General features: G+C 43.1%; 1 protein-coding gene and 1 long non-coding RNA gene across 2 annotated transcripts in view; one reads left to right on the forward strand and one right to left on the reverse strand.

The window, feature by feature from the left end:
* Window positions 1–18,007, forward strand: part of LOC132533432 (uncharacterized) — a 941,342-nt gene that overhangs the window by 324,941 nt on the left and 598,394 nt on the right. The gene's annotated exons all lie outside the window — the stretch shown is intronic.
* PRKCH (protein kinase C eta) overlaps window positions 1–18,007 on the reverse strand; it is a 256,943-nt gene that overhangs the window by 81,002 nt on the left and 157,934 nt on the right. Inside the window, exons 8-9 of the mRNA XM_007519272.3 lie at window positions 16,992–17,135; window positions 16,716–16,889 (exon numbers count right to left, since the gene is read on the reverse strand). Of these exons, the coding sequence (XP_007519334.1) occupies window positions 16,716–16,889; window positions 16,992–17,135 (318 nt within the window). The remainder of the gene's footprint in view (window positions 1–16,715; window positions 16,890–16,991; window positions 17,136–18,007) is intronic.

Raw genomic sequence — 18,007 nt, forward strand, 5'->3', positions numbered from 1 at the left:
ACTTCACAAGTGGTGAAGCAGGTCTGCAGGTGTCTCTCCTCACTACCTCCCCCTCCCCTTTCAACTTCTCTCTGCCATAAAAAAATCAAATAAAAAACAAAATATTTTTTAAAAAGAAAACATCAAATTTAAAAAGCCTAGTCCCTTAAAAAGAACCACTATACGATTTCTTTTAATAACTATCTCACAGATTGTAATTCTGTTATCAAGATTTTGTTTAATCACCAAGGAGAAATAGCTATTTATAAACTTAATTTCCTAGGGATACAGAATAAAGAATAAAAATAGCATTTCACTTATTGAGGTCATTTTTCATGACAGAAGTTCTGAAACTTCGGAACTTCTTAAACCAAGACTTCCTATCTTCCTCTGATCTGTGGATAAAACAGACATTTCTGCACCACAAGAGCAGCTTCTGGGTTCAAACTGGTGGAATTTTAACATTTTTCCTCAATTAGAAAAGCAAACAATCTGATCAAGAATTTTCCATATATGCCTTGAAAGGATGGCTGGAATTCTACTGGCCAAGAGTCTGGTCCTTCCCGTGCTCTACTGCAGAGTGGTATTCACTCAAGTTTCCCCTTTCCTAACAACCACAAAATATTCTCAGGCCTCTGGCTGGAGAGAACAAGATCCGTTCTTACACTCCCTTTCTAAACCCTTTTTGTAATGCTGGGAAAAATACTGTTTTTTCACTGTCCACTGAGAAAGACATGACTTTACCATAAAAGTAGGAACAAAAAGTAAAGGAAGTATAGCTCTTACAAAAAGATGGGCAACGTAAACAGAAACAGATTTAAAGAAAGGTTTACCCAGTGGGGAGAAACTATGGATTAGCTTTATAGAGAAGTTTGACTTCACTAACAGGAATTCAGTGGGTCTGTCACACACCAAAATTGAGAGTAGTGCCCAAGATATTGACACAAATAACCTCACCCTAGGTGCAATGATAGTTTTGCATACTTTAGTGAAGTAACTGTCACAGCACTTGATTCTTTGGCCTTTCTGGACTCCCCCCCCCCCACACACACTCTAATTTATAATCCCCTCTTCACTACTCAGCACATAAAGGCATACTGAAATATTTTCTATTTCAGTTTCTATAATACTAAGAAGGTATTGAAAGGCACTGAAATCTAGTCACCCATTTGAACTATGGATCTGAGCAGCAAACATTGTGCCAATGGGGTTTTCTTCAAAGTAAAATGGGGTTTTCTTCATGCATGGTATACCACTGTACCCTCTCAACCCCTCAGGTTCCCAACTGGCCAGACCACTGGTCACTTCTTTCACTCCTACCCTAAAAAGTACCATCAATTCTACCTCCTTTGTGCTTCCTGGGCTCCACTCGCACCACCTGTTCTTGGAACAGGCAAGGACAATAGACTGCACTGTCAGGTTTGCTGCCAACAGCCTGGTCTCCTCACAGCCAGTCACCAGAGACAACACATTCTAAAAAGCAGGTCTTAGGTTGTTCCCTAGCTCAAAACATTTCACCAGCTCCTTTTGTTCCAATGATTGAGTCTAAGTATCTACACAGAGGATAACAAATCCTTTCACTAGTTTGTCCTCATATTTCCTTCCCCAAAATTCCACTGCACTGACTTCTTTGAGTTTCTTAGTACAACTTGCATTTTATTCTGCCTTTGCACTGCTGTCATCTCTGCTTGGAAGGTATGATTCTTATTCCTCCCATCCATGACGGTAGCAGGCTTCTGCATCCTCAACTTACAACACAAAACAGTTTCTCTGCTGGGAGTCCTTTCCAACATCTTCAAGGGTCAAGACAGGACTTCCTTCTATTACGCTGTCATGGTTATTGGGCCTGTGAAATAGCTCACTTGGACAGTGTACTTCTTACCCATGAGGTCTGAGCCCAGTCCTCATCGTATCTAAAGAAGCCTCAGTGCTATGGTATTTCTCACCTTCCATATCTCTGTCTCTATCTTTAAAAAAAAGAAAGAAAGAAAGAATAAAAAAAAAAAGCCACCTAGAGACAGTGTCAAAGGTATTTGAGTCTAGGATAATCCTCCACTGGAAATAATTAGAAGACAGGCTCACTTATTTTTTTATTTTTATTTATTTATTTATTTATTTATTTATTTTCCCTTTTGTTGCCCTTGTTTTTTTATTGTTGTTGTAGTTATTATTGATGTCGTTGTTGGATAGGAGAGAGAGATAGAGAGAGGAAAGGAAGACAGAGAAGGGAAAAGAAAGACAGATGCAAACCTGCTTCACTGCCTGTGAAGCGACGCCTCTGCAGGTGAGGAGCCGGGGGCTCAAACCGGGATCCTTACGCAGGTCCTAGCACTTTGCACCACATGCGCTTAACCCACTGCACTACGGCCCGATTCCCCCTTTTTTTTTTTAATATGTCTTCTTTAAATTCTTGGAAAAAATTATGCATGCTCAGTGAGTGTTTACTATCAAAAAGACAAGAGAGGCCTGGGATACCTCGTAGTGGTAGCACACTAGACTACATGCAAGAGGTTCCAGGTTCAAACCCCAGCACTACAAGTAGCTAAAGGTGAGTAGTGCTTCCATAAAACACACAAAAACTTAGCAGAGAGATAAGAAAGAAATTGTATTATCATTCCATATAAAACAGCCAAAGCCTCTAGTGGCTAAACATTGCAATATTTGCTCAACATATGAAACAAGCAAGTAGAAAGATCTAAGAAAGACACCATAAAGTACTTAATCAAATAGTTTCTACTCAGACCTAGACACCGTCTGTCTTACTTCCTATTTCACTTCCCTCAATCACTCTAAGTCCAACCATGTCAGATAAAGGACTACAAAAGCAGAGTAAGGGCAAGAGACTAGTTTACTTTAATGATGGCCCTTTTGGTCACTACAGGCCACCCCATCATCTGGGGCCCTAGTCAGGGAATTCTAGGATTCCCATATAGATATGATGGGCATAAACCTCTAACAGATCCCTCTCTCCACCAGCACTGGTCATCTTTACCAGGAACAATATCATAAGCCTCTTGTGGGCCTCTATAGGACCTTGCCCTCAATGTGGAACAACAATGGTAGAAACTGCTCCACTCTCCAAAGGGGGGCTGGGTCAACATACTCTGTCACTCCAGGAAGACTGGTCCTGAAATGAGTGCAGCCTAGAATGTTCCTAGCTGTGACCATGGGATATGAGCTCAGACCTACAGGGATCCAGAGATAACACATGCTCCTGTGCTATATATGAATAAGCATGGGCCCCAGACCAGATCAAAGGGATTTACAGTTAATGGTATTTATATTTTTTCCCTTATTTGGGAATAAGGGAAAAACTCTCTGTCCTGATCCAGCTTTCTAGTCCTATTCTCTACTCTGACATCATCTTCCCAAACAATACTCTTAGCCCACCTGCATGTTACCTGTCGGGCTTAAGCAAAAAGTAGTATAGTCATGGACCCATAGGATATACCTAAAATAGACTCCCTAGCTTCTTCCAATACAAAAAAAAAAAAAATCCAAATTTCATCCGCTATACCTTTAGGTTTCTGATTATTAAACAACTTGTTCTGTTTTATATCTTAATGATTCCCTGCTGCCAAGTTGCATGATGCTACCATGATGCCAGCCTGACTTCCCTGGGCAATGACTTCAACAATGTGTCCTGGAACTCCACCTCCCCAGAGCCTTACCCAACTAGGTAAAGATAGAAACAGTCTGGGGGTACGGATTGACCTGCCAACACCCATGTCCAGCAGAGAAGCAATTACAGAAGCCAGACCTTCTACCTTCTGCACCCCTTAATGATCCTGGGTTGATACTCCTAGAGGGATAAAGAATAGGGAAGCTTCCAATGAAGGCGATGGGATAGGGAAGTCTGATGGTAGGAACAGTGTAGAATTGTACCCCTCTTATCCTACAATCTTGTTAGTCACTATATTAAATCACTAATTAAAAATTGCAATATTTAGAGACCACTGAGTTTTTAAAATTACTTTAAATATATATAGAGAGGGAGAGGGAGAGGGAGAGAGAGAAGAGAGGAGAAGAGAGAAGAGAGAAGAGAGAGAGAGAGACAGACTGACATAGTGATAGAGAACACTGCTTATTTCTGGCTTATCATGGTGCTAGGGATTGGACCCAGTACCTTGGAGCCTCAGGTGTGAAAGTTTTTTCCATAACATTATGCTGTCCTCCCAGCCCGAGAACACTGAGTTTTGAAGATACACTCAAAGTTGAAATAACATTTCCCTATATAAAAAAAAAAAAATGAGAAAAGAAAACAGTAAGTCTGCTTTTTCCCAAAGCACACTGGTATGGCTCTCAGCATATCTTGCCAGGCAGGATAAGCTTCTCCAAGCTTCAGTTATTGCAGTTTGCAAAATCCAGGCACACATACCACAAACAGGATGGGACTCTGACTCAGGGAATATGCACCCCTACAGATTCAGGGTGGAGATAATGCTCTTTTTTCTTGTTCTCTTTCTCCTTCTCCTTTTTTGCCACCAGGGTTACCACTGGGGCTCACTGACTGCACCATGTATCCACTGCTCCTGGTAACCATTTTTTCTCTCTCCTCCTTTCTTTCTTCCCCTTCCTCCCTTCCTCCTTTCCTTCCATCTTTCCTTCCTTCCATCCTTCCTTCCTTTCCCCCTCTTTATCTGATAGGATGAAGAAAAACAGAGTGAATGGGGTGACAGAGAGAGAGAGAGAAAGAGACACATCTGCAGTCCCATTTCACTTCTTTTTTTAAAAAATATTTATTTTATTTATTTATTCCCTTTTGTTGCCCTTGTTGTTTTATTGTGTTGTCGTTGTTGGATAGGACAGAGAGAAATGGAGAGAGGAGGGGAAGACAGAGAGGAGGAGAGAAAGACACCTGCAGACCTGCTTCACCACCTGTGAAGCAACTCCCCTGCAGGTGGGGAGCCGGGGTTCGAGCCGGGATTCTTATGCTGGTCCTTGTGCTTTGCACCACCTGTGCTTAACTCGCTGTGCTACAGCCCGACTCCCCCATTTCACTTCTTAATAAGCTTCCCCCCTGCAGTTGCATTCCAGGGGGTTGAACCCATGTTTTTGGGAGTGGCAATGTGTACTCAACTGGGTGCACCACCAGCCAACCCCGATAATGTTATTCTTAAAATGCTACTGGCTTAGCATCTTGCTGACAAAGCAGAAGAGGTAGCACTAACTACAGACACAGGAGAAGCTGCACTGTGCCAGGTGTATGTTTTTAGCATTGTAGACACACTGAGCTAATTGCTTCCTGGACCATCCAGATGCTGATAAATTCCATCTGACTGCCGCAGGCTTTGCTCCTCTGTTGCCGGTGCTACGCTAACCCTAACCCTCATGCTCAGCAGAACCTGCATTTGTACTATCTTCTCCCAGCTCAAACCCCATGAATGCCACACAGTGGCCACAGATAGCTGTTAGGAGACCCAAAAATAGGAACTGTGCTTGTCCATAAATTTATGGGGAAAAAAAACATAATGTCTTCAAAAATGAAAACCGTCTGACATGCTTGCTTGAATCCCTGTGAAAAAGTAGAGGGATCATCTAAGATACTGGATTTGTCCTGTCTAGGACAGAACATGGTCATTTGTGTAAAGCAGTAATTTCCAACTTGGGAAATTCTGCTCCCTAATGGTTTTTAATTTTTTTTTTTTTTTACTAGAATAGAGCCAGAGAAATTTAGAGGGAAGTGGGTGCTAGAAAAAGAGAAGGGGGGGGCAGGCAGTAGTGTACCAGTTTAAGTGCACACAGTACAAGGTGTATGGACTCACACAATGATCCCAGTTCAAGCCCCTGGCTCCCCACCTGCAGGGGGGGATCGATTCACAAGTGGTGAGGCAGGTCTGCAGGTGTCTCTCTCCCTCTCTATCTTCCCCATCCCTCTCAATTTCTCTATGTCCTACCCAATAAAATGGAATAAAGGGTCACAAGGAACAGTGGATTCGTGGTGTACTGCACCCCAGGGAGAAAGAGAGACAAAGGCAAACTGCTTAACTGCTTGTGAAGCTTCCCCTCTGCAGGTGGAGATGGGAGGGGGAAGTTGAACTTGAGTCCTTGCATATGGCAACATGTGTGCTCAATCAGGTACAACACCACCCTGTCCCTCCCCCAAGGACTTCTGGCAATGTCTGGAGATTGTCTGGGATGTCATAATCAGGAGGGCCTCCTGGCATTTGGCAGTGAGCAGAGGTTAGGGCTGCTGCTATTCTGACAGTGCAGGGAGTTGCCCCTGTAACACCGATTACCCTCCTCTAATGTCACTAGTGGCAAGTGACAGTGTGCCATGCAAGTAAGTGATCTTATTTGTACCAGAAAGGTTGAAAATATACCAGCTGTTTGGTTATTAAAAATCATATGACCATCTGGTGAGGGTCAAGGTTATGGACACAAAGTTCTGAGATTTGTGGAAGGGACCTTCCTGGTGTCCTGAAGCCCAAGGAAGGAAGAAAGAACCAATGGAGTTCGTGAGAAAGGTCTCAGTTCTATAGGATTCCAGAGGACAGACTTTGATCAGTCCTTATGCCAACTCCACCATGTGTCCCCTACTTTGCTGGTTAGGTCTATTTCACCATGAACTTCCTCTCAGCACCGGTAATAGTGTGCAAGGTCTGATGGGGTCCTACTGGGTCAGTTCTAGCTTCACATCCCCTCAGAAAACACCGAGATCACAGCTCAACACTGCCTGGAAGTCAGGAGGTGAGCAGACAAGAAAACAAGGGAGGAGATGAAAGTACTTCCCATGGTCCAGAAAAGGAAAAACAAATTGGGGGATAAGACTTATGCTAAAAGAGCTTTCCTCATTTTCTTTAGGTTGAAAATAATATATCATTTTAATATTTAAAATATGCTTGCTGGGACAGGGCAATGGCATACCCAGCAAAACACACATTACCATGCATAAGGTCCTGGGTTCAAGCCCCCACTCACTACCTACAGGAAGAAATCTTCATGAGTGGAGAAGCAGCATTGAAGATATTTCTTTTGCTCTCTATCTCCTTATCCCTTGCAGTTTCTGTCATATCAAATTAAAAGGGGGGAGGGCTACTAGGAGTGGTGCACTAAGGCTGAGCAATAACCCTGGTGGCAAAAAAAAAAAAATGAAAGAAAGTAAAACATATACTATAAGAATTAAGAGATTCTGGGATAAGTTTCAAGACACATTTGTAGCTTGTAGGTAATGAAATCATTACAGACCATCCTCAAGAATAAGACAGAAGAGCTGAAAATACAACACACTCTTCTGCTATACAAAAAACGTTCAAGTTGGACACTTGGCACAAAAAGGAAACAGGAACTATCTGGGTGGCCCTGAAAGGAACACAGAACATGCCAAAGTCTTCGCCTGGGACAGAATGGGTCAGCTTAATGGGCTGAACCAAAATTTTTAGTTGACATAGAAGGCAGAAAGAGGAATCCTACAAGAGAATGGTGTTAGTATTGATTGGATACCAATAAAACTGTGAAGCATGATATTTTCACAGTCTTGTGCAAGGATTGTCTGTGGAATGAGATGGACAGTACAAGTAACAACTGTGAGATAGTAAGGCAAGCTGGGCTGCTGCTCTTCCCAGAACGCCTCACACTTTGGGCCTCCATCTCAACAGGGCTGAGACCTTAACACTAAACAGAGACACTGGCTACAATTTAAGCCACTTTTCCCCTTTAATAATCTCTATCAGGTTCCAAATTCACTGTAGCCCACATGAAAATATGGGCATGCCACATATGTAGGCAAAAAGAGCTACAAGACAAGTCCCTGTGCTCCCTTCTGTCAGACGGCTGCTCTGAGCTGGGCCTCTATGAAAATGCTGGGACTGTCATGGTAACCAATCCACCCCAGAGAGTCCCTCCCTGATTCTACATTACGAACAACCTGTTCAGATCCACAATCTCTCCCAGGAGAATATTAGTTTCAAGAGGAAAGGGATTCCTCTCTGTTGTGTTCACTGCTTTATCCTCTGGGCTTAGAAGCTAGTCTTATGTGCATATATGCTGAGTGAATAAACATCTTTCAGCCCCACCTGCCAGGGGGGCAATTCTCTACATTTTTAATTCAGCCAACTTTATATAGCTGAACCTTGAACAACACTGATTTGAACTGCATTGGTCCAGCCATTTTTTTCTTTCTATCCACTGGTGTCACAGAGCAGCAACTATAGGTTAACACAGATTTTTCAACTGGTCCCATGTTGCTCAACAATCAATGGTGCTAATGATCAGTTCTATCAGGAAAAACCCTGAATAGCTCATGGACCTGGGGTGAAGGAGGCACTTGGATACTTACAGTGATGAAATAACTGTGGAAGCCCAAGCATTTCACAATATATTATGGTCTATGGTTTCCACCCAGACAGTTGGGTGCTTATACCACATGACTGTGCCTTTTAGGTGAGGTGGCTAACACAGACTTGTCAGTAAACTATTTGGCAGAAAGCCTGTGACCTTCTTATCCCCAGTTCTTCAAGGTCAGGCTTCAATAAAGAGTTCTACAGAGGTCAAGTAACCTATATTTTCGCTACTTCCTAGATGCTGGGAAACTTTAAGCAGAATTCCCCCATGACACAGCTCCATCCGCCCAATCGAAACATAGGGCCAAGTCTGACCTTGACAAGGCTCTGGCACTTGAGAAAATTGACACCTAAGCCATGAACCACCTAAGTATTGTTGGAGGGGGCAGGTCTTCATTAGCTCTAGGTCATCAGTGTTGGCGACAATAACATGGCCAGTTACAATTAAACACCCTCAAACTGGAAAGCATGCCAATCCTTCTCAACCCCTTTGTCACGCCAAGTCTCCTGGCAGCTCTGCCCCCCACACATACATACACAGAGCCAAAGGAACAGGTTGCACTTCAGGCGCTCTTATTTCCTGTCCGCTTTTTAATGACCCTATTTAGCCACAAAAGTCTGCCTGAAAGCTTGAGAGGACACAAGTCAAATCCCAAATAATTCCCCCTGAAATTCAAGCCTATATGCATTTTGTCCCCCAGATGGAACACTATTAATAAGCTGTGAACATGCCCAACTGGGAAACACCGTGTTCTAGCTCATTTTCTATTTTGATCTGAGCCAAAGGCAAACTACAACAAATGACCCATAAGTGGGAAAAATCCTATTTGTGGCATTCATTGCTCAGGGAAAGGAGAAGACTTAGCTGTAAAGAGAGAAAATGGAATATCCGTAGATATTTTTTAAGAAGCCATGGGGTGTGTGTGTGTGTGTGTTGAAAAACTCTCTATTTTTCCTGTCTAATGACACTATTCTGGGCTGTATACATTAGAGAGAAAACACCTCTACTTATGGTGCAATGAAAATGGCATTGCTAATTAAGCTAACTGCCTTGATTAAGAATGAATGGTCCAAAACTGGGTGGGTGCGTACCCAATAAAATGCACACATCATCATGCACAAGGACCCAGGTTCAAGTCTCTGGTCCCTACTTCACAAGTGATGAAGCAGTGCAGTTGTGTCTTCTGTCTTTCACTCTGTACAAAGAAAATAAATGACTGCTGAGAAAAGTAGAGTTGTTCAGGCACTGAATTCTAGTATTGATCCTGGAGGCAAACAAAACAAAACAAGACTCATGGTCTGATTCTTGCTTGCCTGTATAGTCTGGGGCAAGTTACTTTACTTATTCTCTGGGCCTTACTTTCCAGACCTCTCAAATAAGGATACAAGTTTCGATCTCTCTGGATTCTTTTGGGGCATTACCTTAGTTCTTTCAGCAGATATTTATAGAATGCCAAAACATACAGTTGTATAGACATCAGTAATGAATATAATCATGCAGGTCATAGGCTAGGGCTGAGTAAATAGTAGCTCTTGCTGCTAATTCACTCTTTGCTGCCTATCCCTTCTGCATTGCGAGCACCAGTCAGACTCTAAGAATTGACCTACATTAACAGAGGCTTCTTCAGACTCCTTTTCTGTATGGGTGAGGGAATAGCTGCCCATTTTTTATTGTAATTAAGTATCCCCCTCTCCTCATCTAACACCTCTACCCCACTCCGTAGGGCCTCTTCCCCTAGTCCAGGATGCCCCCGTGACTCAGAGCACATGGAATAACGCTGCCCTCAGGATCAACTGTGCCTCTTTCTGTCCCTGGCTGGTCACTGGCAACAGCTCAGCAGACAAAAGGTCTGGGCTCACTGAAAGCTGCAGGAAGAGAAAGAGCTGGTGGACCAGAAGGAACTTTAGGTTAAGGCTTTCATAGTCATGTGCACTGTCTGGAGGTCTTTCTACTAATAGGTCCAGATTCAGGTACAGGTGATTATCTGGGAAAACAAACAAACACACTCCCTGCAGGCAGAGGGTGTTATGTTAGGCCCGAATGAGAACTCAGAGCTCTCCTCCTGAAAATGACATGCAGTCACCTGCCTGTGAAATGCTGAAAGGCTGCCTGTGACCATCTGGTTGCCAGTCTCGTCAATGTGTCATTGTGTGTGTCTCTCTCTCTAACACATTCCTTTGCTACTGTTTGACACAGCAACAGTGAGGAAAACAACACCAGGGGAAGACATTTCTCATGCACTTGTGTTATCAGATAGTTTTCTTAATTTCTTTTTTTTTTTTTTTAGCATGACTGAATTATCTTGGAATCACTTGTACCCACTGGGCAAACTGGCAGTATTTCTGGTATCAAGAATCCCAACCTTCAAAGGGAGGATCAGCTCTGTGTTTCAAAAATAGAAAGCCACTCGCAATCTGGAAGTACAGGTACATTGCTCTGGCAGGCTGGCACCCCAGGGACACCCCAGGGACACCCCAGGGATAGCCCAGATGGCCTGAGGAAGGAACCACCAGGCAGAGGAATGGGTGTGGGATGAGAAGCCTGGATAGCCATCCCTGCAAAGGGAGGGTCTGCATTCTGCAGCCCACATGAATACAGTGAATCACAAACACAGGCAGAAGTATTCCGAATCACAAACACAGGCAGAAGTATTCCGTGGAAGCCAGGCTCTCTCTGCCACTGCTCATCTTGCCACAACTGGGCCTGGGTCAGGCTGAGGAGGCTGCTGTTCTTGGGCACCAGGCACAAAGTGTCTTTGTCCTCTGTTTTCTAAATGGAGACCTCTGCTTCAATAAACTGGGTCTCCAAACAAAGACTGAAGCATCTGACCTGTATTTACTTTGAGACTCCCCCTCCTGCTCGCCAGCTCTGTGTCTTTGTTCTCCATAGTCTCCCATACTCAGCTGAGGGTTCCAGGAGCAGAGCCAAAGTGACAGACAGCCCCTGGGAGCTAGGAGCTGCTAGCTGGGTGCTGGGGGCAGGGAGCCGGTGCCCAGGGCTCCCAAGACCCAGCCTCAGCAGCTGACCTAGTGCTCACTGATTCAGAGGAAAGGAGTGTAAAGGGAATTGATCCTGAAAGGCAAGCACTGCTGAGGGCCTTGCCTGGTTTAGAATAGCTCAGTCTGCTCCTCCTACCCTCCATTGTTAAACTGATCAATAGCAAAAACCAGCCTGGGGAGGTGGCTCAGCAGGTGTGGCCTGGGTTCACCCCTGGCTCAAGGGAAGTGGGGCTCTCTTATCTGTGTGGATCTTATAAGATAAAGAAATAAATCTTTTAAAAAAAATAGTGTCACTACTTTAGCACAGACCTTAATAGTTCACTGACAGATGGAGAGGGTTCCAGGTTCCTTTGGGCAGAACCTGATAAGGTTCCAACCAGCCAATCACAGATTCAGTGTTATTCCCTGGGTCCCAGACTCCCTGTTCTATCACGTGGTGTACTGAATTTGGGCAAGTGACTTAACTAAACTGAGCAGCTCTACGGGTTCTGACAGTTCTATGGGCCTTGCCACCTTTGAGGCCCAGGTGTGAACCCTGGCACCACAGGGGAATTCCACAACACCAAGGGGAAACTCCAGCACTGTGGTATCTCTCCCTCTGTCTCTCTATCTCAATGCAAAACATCAAAGATTTTAGGCAGAGGAGAGGCTAGGAAAGCTCACAAGTTACCAAGCATAACAACCTATGTTTAAGGCTCCAGTCCTGACCTGAAAGGGAAGCTTCATGAGCAATGGAACAGACTGCAGGTATCTCTCCCTCTCTCTTGCCCTATTTCTCTGCCTCTATCATCATTGTCATCATAAAGGGCCAGGGAGGGAATGGCCTCTGGGACCAGTGGGTTCATAGTGCAGCCATTGGGCCCCAACAATAACCCTGGTGGCAAAAAAAGAAAGGAAATGAAGGAATGAAGGAGTGAAGGAAGGAAGGAAGAAAGGAACGAAGGAACGAAGGAAGGAAAAAGGAAGGGAAGAAAGAAAAGAAAAAGGAAAAAAGTGTTCCTATTGGGCATGTGTTAGACCCTGGCTCCACATAAAAACTGAAACCACTGGGCCTGGGCCTTCTGTATAGTGTTTTTTTTTTGTTTTACTATTTTTTATTAATTGTATGAATAACATACACACCAGGTAATATGACCTATAACCACATCTGACACATCACCATTTAACTGCTAAGCATCCAAATGTCTCTTTGCTGGCTAAAAATCTTCATAAAATGATATATTATTTAAGTAAACTCCCATTACTCAGTGCTGAAGTTGCCTCTAATACCTTATTATGAATAATGAATTGAAAATTAGACATGCTTATGCCTGAGCACTTATTCTTCATGTTGTTTTCTTAAACTAGCTTATCATACATAAAAACACTAGATGAAAAAGCATAAACATTTTATGAGCCTTGATTCAGATTAACAAATAATTCAGAGACTTGTTAGGACTTTCATGCTCTTGAAATGGAAAAAGATAGCAATTTAATGACAAACCTGCAAGTGATGTGTATTATGAAAAACAATCAGGACATTTATGAGCTCATAACCCTATGTAGTAAACTTGATAGATTGTTTAATATCTTGAATTTCCTTCTCTTTTTCTTTGTGTCAAGAACAATGGGAGGAGTCCCCAAATTTCTACTTTTAGGGGGCGTTTACTCTCCATGTGGGGTTTGTGCTAGTGACAGGATGCCCCAGGGTTTTTTCTCTTTGTTTGCATCTTAGCTGGCCACAAGAAGTTGGTCATCACAACAATGAGTTCACTGACTTTTGAATAAAGTAAGAGCGAGGGTGATAGTTCAGTGGTTATGTGCTACACTGAATAGTGTATCCTGGAGTAGATGTTTATGTTCTCTCTTTTGGCTTTCAGCTGTCCTGCTTTTGTTTTAAGCATAAGAAATTTCAGACTTGTGATCTGGGAGGTGGCACAGTAGATAAAGCACTGGATTCTCAACCATGAGGTCCTGAGTTCGATCCCTGGCAGCACATGTACCAGAGTTATGTCTGGTTCTTCCTCTCTTTCTAGCTTTCTCACAAAAATAAATAAATAAATAATTTTTTTTAAAAAGAAAGAAATGTCAAACTTAAAGGGAATTGAAGGTAGGCACAAGGCACTCTGACAAAGGAAGAGCAAAGCTGCAAGAGTACTTTATTTCTAAGGACAATCACCCTTTCACACCAGTAGTTGTGAGAGGCGTCAGGGCAGAGACCAGGTATTCAGTCAGATGTTCAATCAACAATCTGTGGTTTAGGACATGTGGGCTGTGGGGTCAGAGCACAAAGTCCAGGTTCTACAGTCAGTCTTACTCAAAGGTGACCCCTGTCTTCCCACTTACAGTGAGAAGAGGCTAAGGGAGTCTCGGCAAGTTACCTGCTCCCTTGGGTTTTAGAGACTCTCATTCCACAGGACCTAAAGCACTATCTCTACCAGTGTCATTATCTCCAAAATAACCCTTGGCAGACAGCTAAAAAGTGACCCCAACATTTCAGCTCACAGTCTACTGAACAAGTAAATACCCAACTCCAAGGGAGTTTGCCTACAAAAAAGAAAACCCCGTGATCCTACAGAACTGAGCAATATGGCACACTGAATAACAGCAAGATGTCATGGCTGACCAAACTGAGGAGCTAAAACATAAGACTTCATCATTGTAATGTCTCAAAGCAACTAACAAGTTCTGTCTTTTCAGCCCCGACAACCCCCCCCTTTTTTTTTAACTTTTGGTTCTTTGCAGTTAGTTTTTACAACAGTGACTAAACTTTGCATTGAGGAATTCTGACAGATGGACAGAAAACAAATATCATACATTTTCTGGGATCTGATACCTATAAGATGGTAGGAACTCTAGACAAAAGTAAATCAGGTTTCTCTATCTGTATGAGCAAAACTCACTTGATCATTTCAAGTTAGGTTCCACCATTTTTACTTATCGTCTGGACTTAGGGAGGGAAACCATTTCTGCTACCTTAACTTTGGAGACAGTTACCACAACATTCTAAATTTAACCTTAAAGCTGGTTTTGATGTTTTCTAGTAGAGAAACAAAAATCAAAAATCCTTGCGGTAAGGACTGCCACCTTGTGGCCATACATGGAACTGTCAGCAGGGAAAACAATGCCAGTGCTTATAATAAAGGCTTTGCCTGTGTAACCCTGTGAAAATCCAGAGACGGCTGCTATTCTGGCACACTGTATGACCTTATATCTTTTCCTGAACAATTAGGCATTGGATATGTATAACACGTTCCAGACTTATTTCTTATTCTACCTTACTAGATCATGATTGATTTTTTTTCTTCTAATTTATTGGATAGAGATAGAGAGGAACAGACACCTGTAGCAACTGCTTTGCTTCTTGTGGAACTTCCCCACTGCAGGTGGAAACTAGGAGCTTGAACCCAGGTCCTTGCTCATTGTAACATGTTCACTGAACTGGGTGTGTCACCTCCAAGCCCCAACATGACTGAATTTTGGTGATTTGGAGTTCCAAGAGAATTTCTTTTTTTTTTGTACGCAAAAGTACCCTGGATTTGGCCAAGAAACACTTCTTTATTTATGTCATTAGAGCAACTCAAAATAATACACTAGGTTCACCAAGTGCCAGCTGACCACCACACTCAAAGGTTATTGCTTTTATGATTGGTCAATTAAATTAAGGACACAGGACACCATTTTCTCACTGACTCAGGCTCAGGGAGTGTGAGCTGGGTGTAGCCATGCACTGCTGCTTGACCCATGGTCAATCCAGGAGCCTGAACTTGAGCCTGAGCCCCAGGTGAGTGAGCATTGCCATCCACCCATGGTTTCACCCTAAGAGTGTGTGCCCAGCCTGAGCTGACACCCAAAAACACAGCTGGAGGACAGCAGACATCTCACATAGGCAAGGCACAGGAAATAGTTCTTCAGGGATATTCCAGGTAGCCATGGAGGATGGGCAGAACCCATGAACCCCAGAGATGGAAAAGAATTGGGGGGAAGCACAGGACTCTCACTGAAGAGGGCCACACAAGCAGTGAGGGAAGGGGGATGGGGAAGGGGAAGGAAGCACAGCCCTGGAAGCCATGAGCTGGTAGCTCCACCCATATGCTTCATGAGAGCCCGCCATACTCCCATGATACATTACCCACCTCACAGCCTCCTCTGCTCCACCCATTACCCTGGCTGCACCCACGTCCTTTCCAACACAGAGAATGAAACACAAACTTCCAGCGTGGAGTTATGGTGACCCTTTAACATATGGACCTGCTTAGTCTCATTCACAGGCAGAGGAATGCTAATTAGAATTTCCAAGATAAAATAATAATAATAATAATAATATTTCTGGTCATCAAGATCACCAACAGCATGCTGTGGTGAGAGAATATAAGCATTAATTCCTCTCACACACACTGGGAAAGGGAATTTGGAAATGTATCGAATCTACATTCTTCATCAGACCACTTGGTGTTGAAACTTTTGCCACTTAGAACCAAAATTACTAGATTCTCGGTTACCCTCATTTGTAAAGTCAGTGATATTAAAGGAACGTACTTCCTAAGCTTAAATGTGATAATATATGCAAATCACATCAGACAGTGTCTAAAAGATATACGAAAGATAAAATACTAACTATATTTAACTGCTGAGGAGTTATGGGCTTAGTCAAATTTATAAATATATGCATACTTCTAAGCAAGCAATATCACTTCTAGTAGTGCATTACATTGGGATAATAGTACAAATACGTGTGTCAAAACGACAAGACACTCAATGCCAGTTGAAAAAAAAGACTTGTTACAACCTAAATATATATCGGTGAGAAATAAGTAGATTGTGCCATGATCTTAAACAGACTACTTTGTAGCATTAAAATGAGGAGTAGGATTTAAGAACAGAGTTAATACCAAATGCATCAGGATAAGCAGCCCCGGGTATCTATGCCATTATTAGATTTCTGTAAATTTCACACCACCAGAGAAGACTTATGCATGAAAACCTTTTCAATCATGGGATAACAAGATCCTCAAGGCAATTCTCTTTCTGGACAATATGAAGGGAAGTGGCTAAGGAATTTTTTTTCAACTTTCTCCCAAGGCTCCAGCTGGTGGTACACCCTGCAGAATTGCAGAATACACACATTACTATGCACAGGGACTTGGGTTCAAGCCACTAATCCCCCACCTGCTGGGGAGGGGGGGTGCTTCATAAGCTGTGAAGCAGAGCTGTAGGGGTCTTTCTTTCTTCCTATCTCCCTTTCTCTTTCTCTCTCTCTCTCTCAATTTTTCTGTTTCTATAAATAAATAAATAAATAAAACATTTAAATAAAAAATCATTTTCTCCCAAAGGTCATCAGAAAACAACTGGCACAATGAGAACCCACCCATCTCCCAAACATTTCTGCTACTATTCTACAGAATCTGCAACATTTCATTGGCTCAACTCTTTGAGCTGAAAGGCCGCTGGGGCAGGGACTTCGGCCATACTTACAGGGGTCTGGAAGCAGCAGAACAGCTGAGTGAGGAAGGGGTGGTTGCGCGCCAAGGACAGGATCCTTTTCTCCGTCATCGTGCATTCTACATCGTCATCCTGTAGGATCACGTCCTTCTTTAGCACCTTCACGGCATAGAGGTCTCCTGTTTCTTTTATCCTTGCAAGCATAACCTGTGGCAAAGAAGGGGGCAGGGTGGGTTGGAGAATTCTCGCAGCTCTTAGGCCAGAGGCAGGCATGTTTACCTTACCTATACTGTCAACAGCAAGACTCACCTTGCCAAAGCTCCCCTTCCCCAAGACTCGGATGAACTCAAAGTTATCAATGCCCATTCGGTTGGAAGAACTAACCCCAACCCCATTTCCTTCTTTGGTGCTCTCTCTTCCCTGGCGTCTTAGAGTTGATCTGGAAACGAGCTTCTGCAAGGAAGAGTAGAAACACACAGAGTCAGAAATGTACCCCAAGCATGTATGAATGGAAAAGACTTTACATGCAGTTCAGTCCCTATTAATACACCTGGGAAAAGATCACCTCAGCTTGACTTGTGATCAGGTTTCACCATTCAAAACCACTGACCACAGTGCTTGCTCCTGATCTGTGCTTACTGCATTTTGGAAAGTGCTTATAAGCTATCATGTTTCAGTTTGGTTCAGACAGGAAACACAAATGCTTCAATCTTGTCTCTTTGAGTTTCTAGCAGGTGGCTTTCTACAGCACAATGAGATTCCAAGAGCGCCATCTAGTGTCCACTTTTCTTTAAGAAAACAGCTTAGGGAGCTGGTTAAGTGCACTGTGGCACCAAGCCCAAGGACCAGAGGAAGGATCCTGGTTCCAGCCCCCAGCTCCCTACCTGCAGGGGAGCCGCTTCACAGGCGGTGAAGCAGGTGTGCAGGTGTCTATCTTTCTCTCCCCCTCTCTGTCTTCTCCTCCTCTCTATTTCCCTCTGTCCTATCCAACAACAAGGACATCAATAACAACAACTACAACAACAATTTAAAAAAAAAAGCAAGGGCAACAAAAGGGAAAAATGAATAAATATAATTTAAAAATTAAAAAAAGAAAACAGCTTTTTTTCTTCAAGAGAGTATAAAAGAATGGACTTTTTTTTTTTTTAACCTGTCATAGACAAAAGACATTAGAGTGGAACATCAGAATAAGGAGTGTAACCAACAATCATGCACAATTTGACCATCTAAAACCAATTTTAGAAATCATTTTACCAATAATATTAAAAAGATGCCATTTTTCAGTCTCAGATGGTTTTGTAAAAGTGTTGTCCACTCTTTGACCC

The sequence above is a fragment of the Erinaceus europaeus genome, chromosome 16 (assembly GCF_950295315.1).
Source record: "Erinaceus europaeus chromosome 16, mEriEur2.1, whole genome shotgun sequence".
NCBI lineage: Eukaryota > Metazoa > Chordata > Mammalia > Eulipotyphla > Erinaceidae > Erinaceus > Erinaceus europaeus.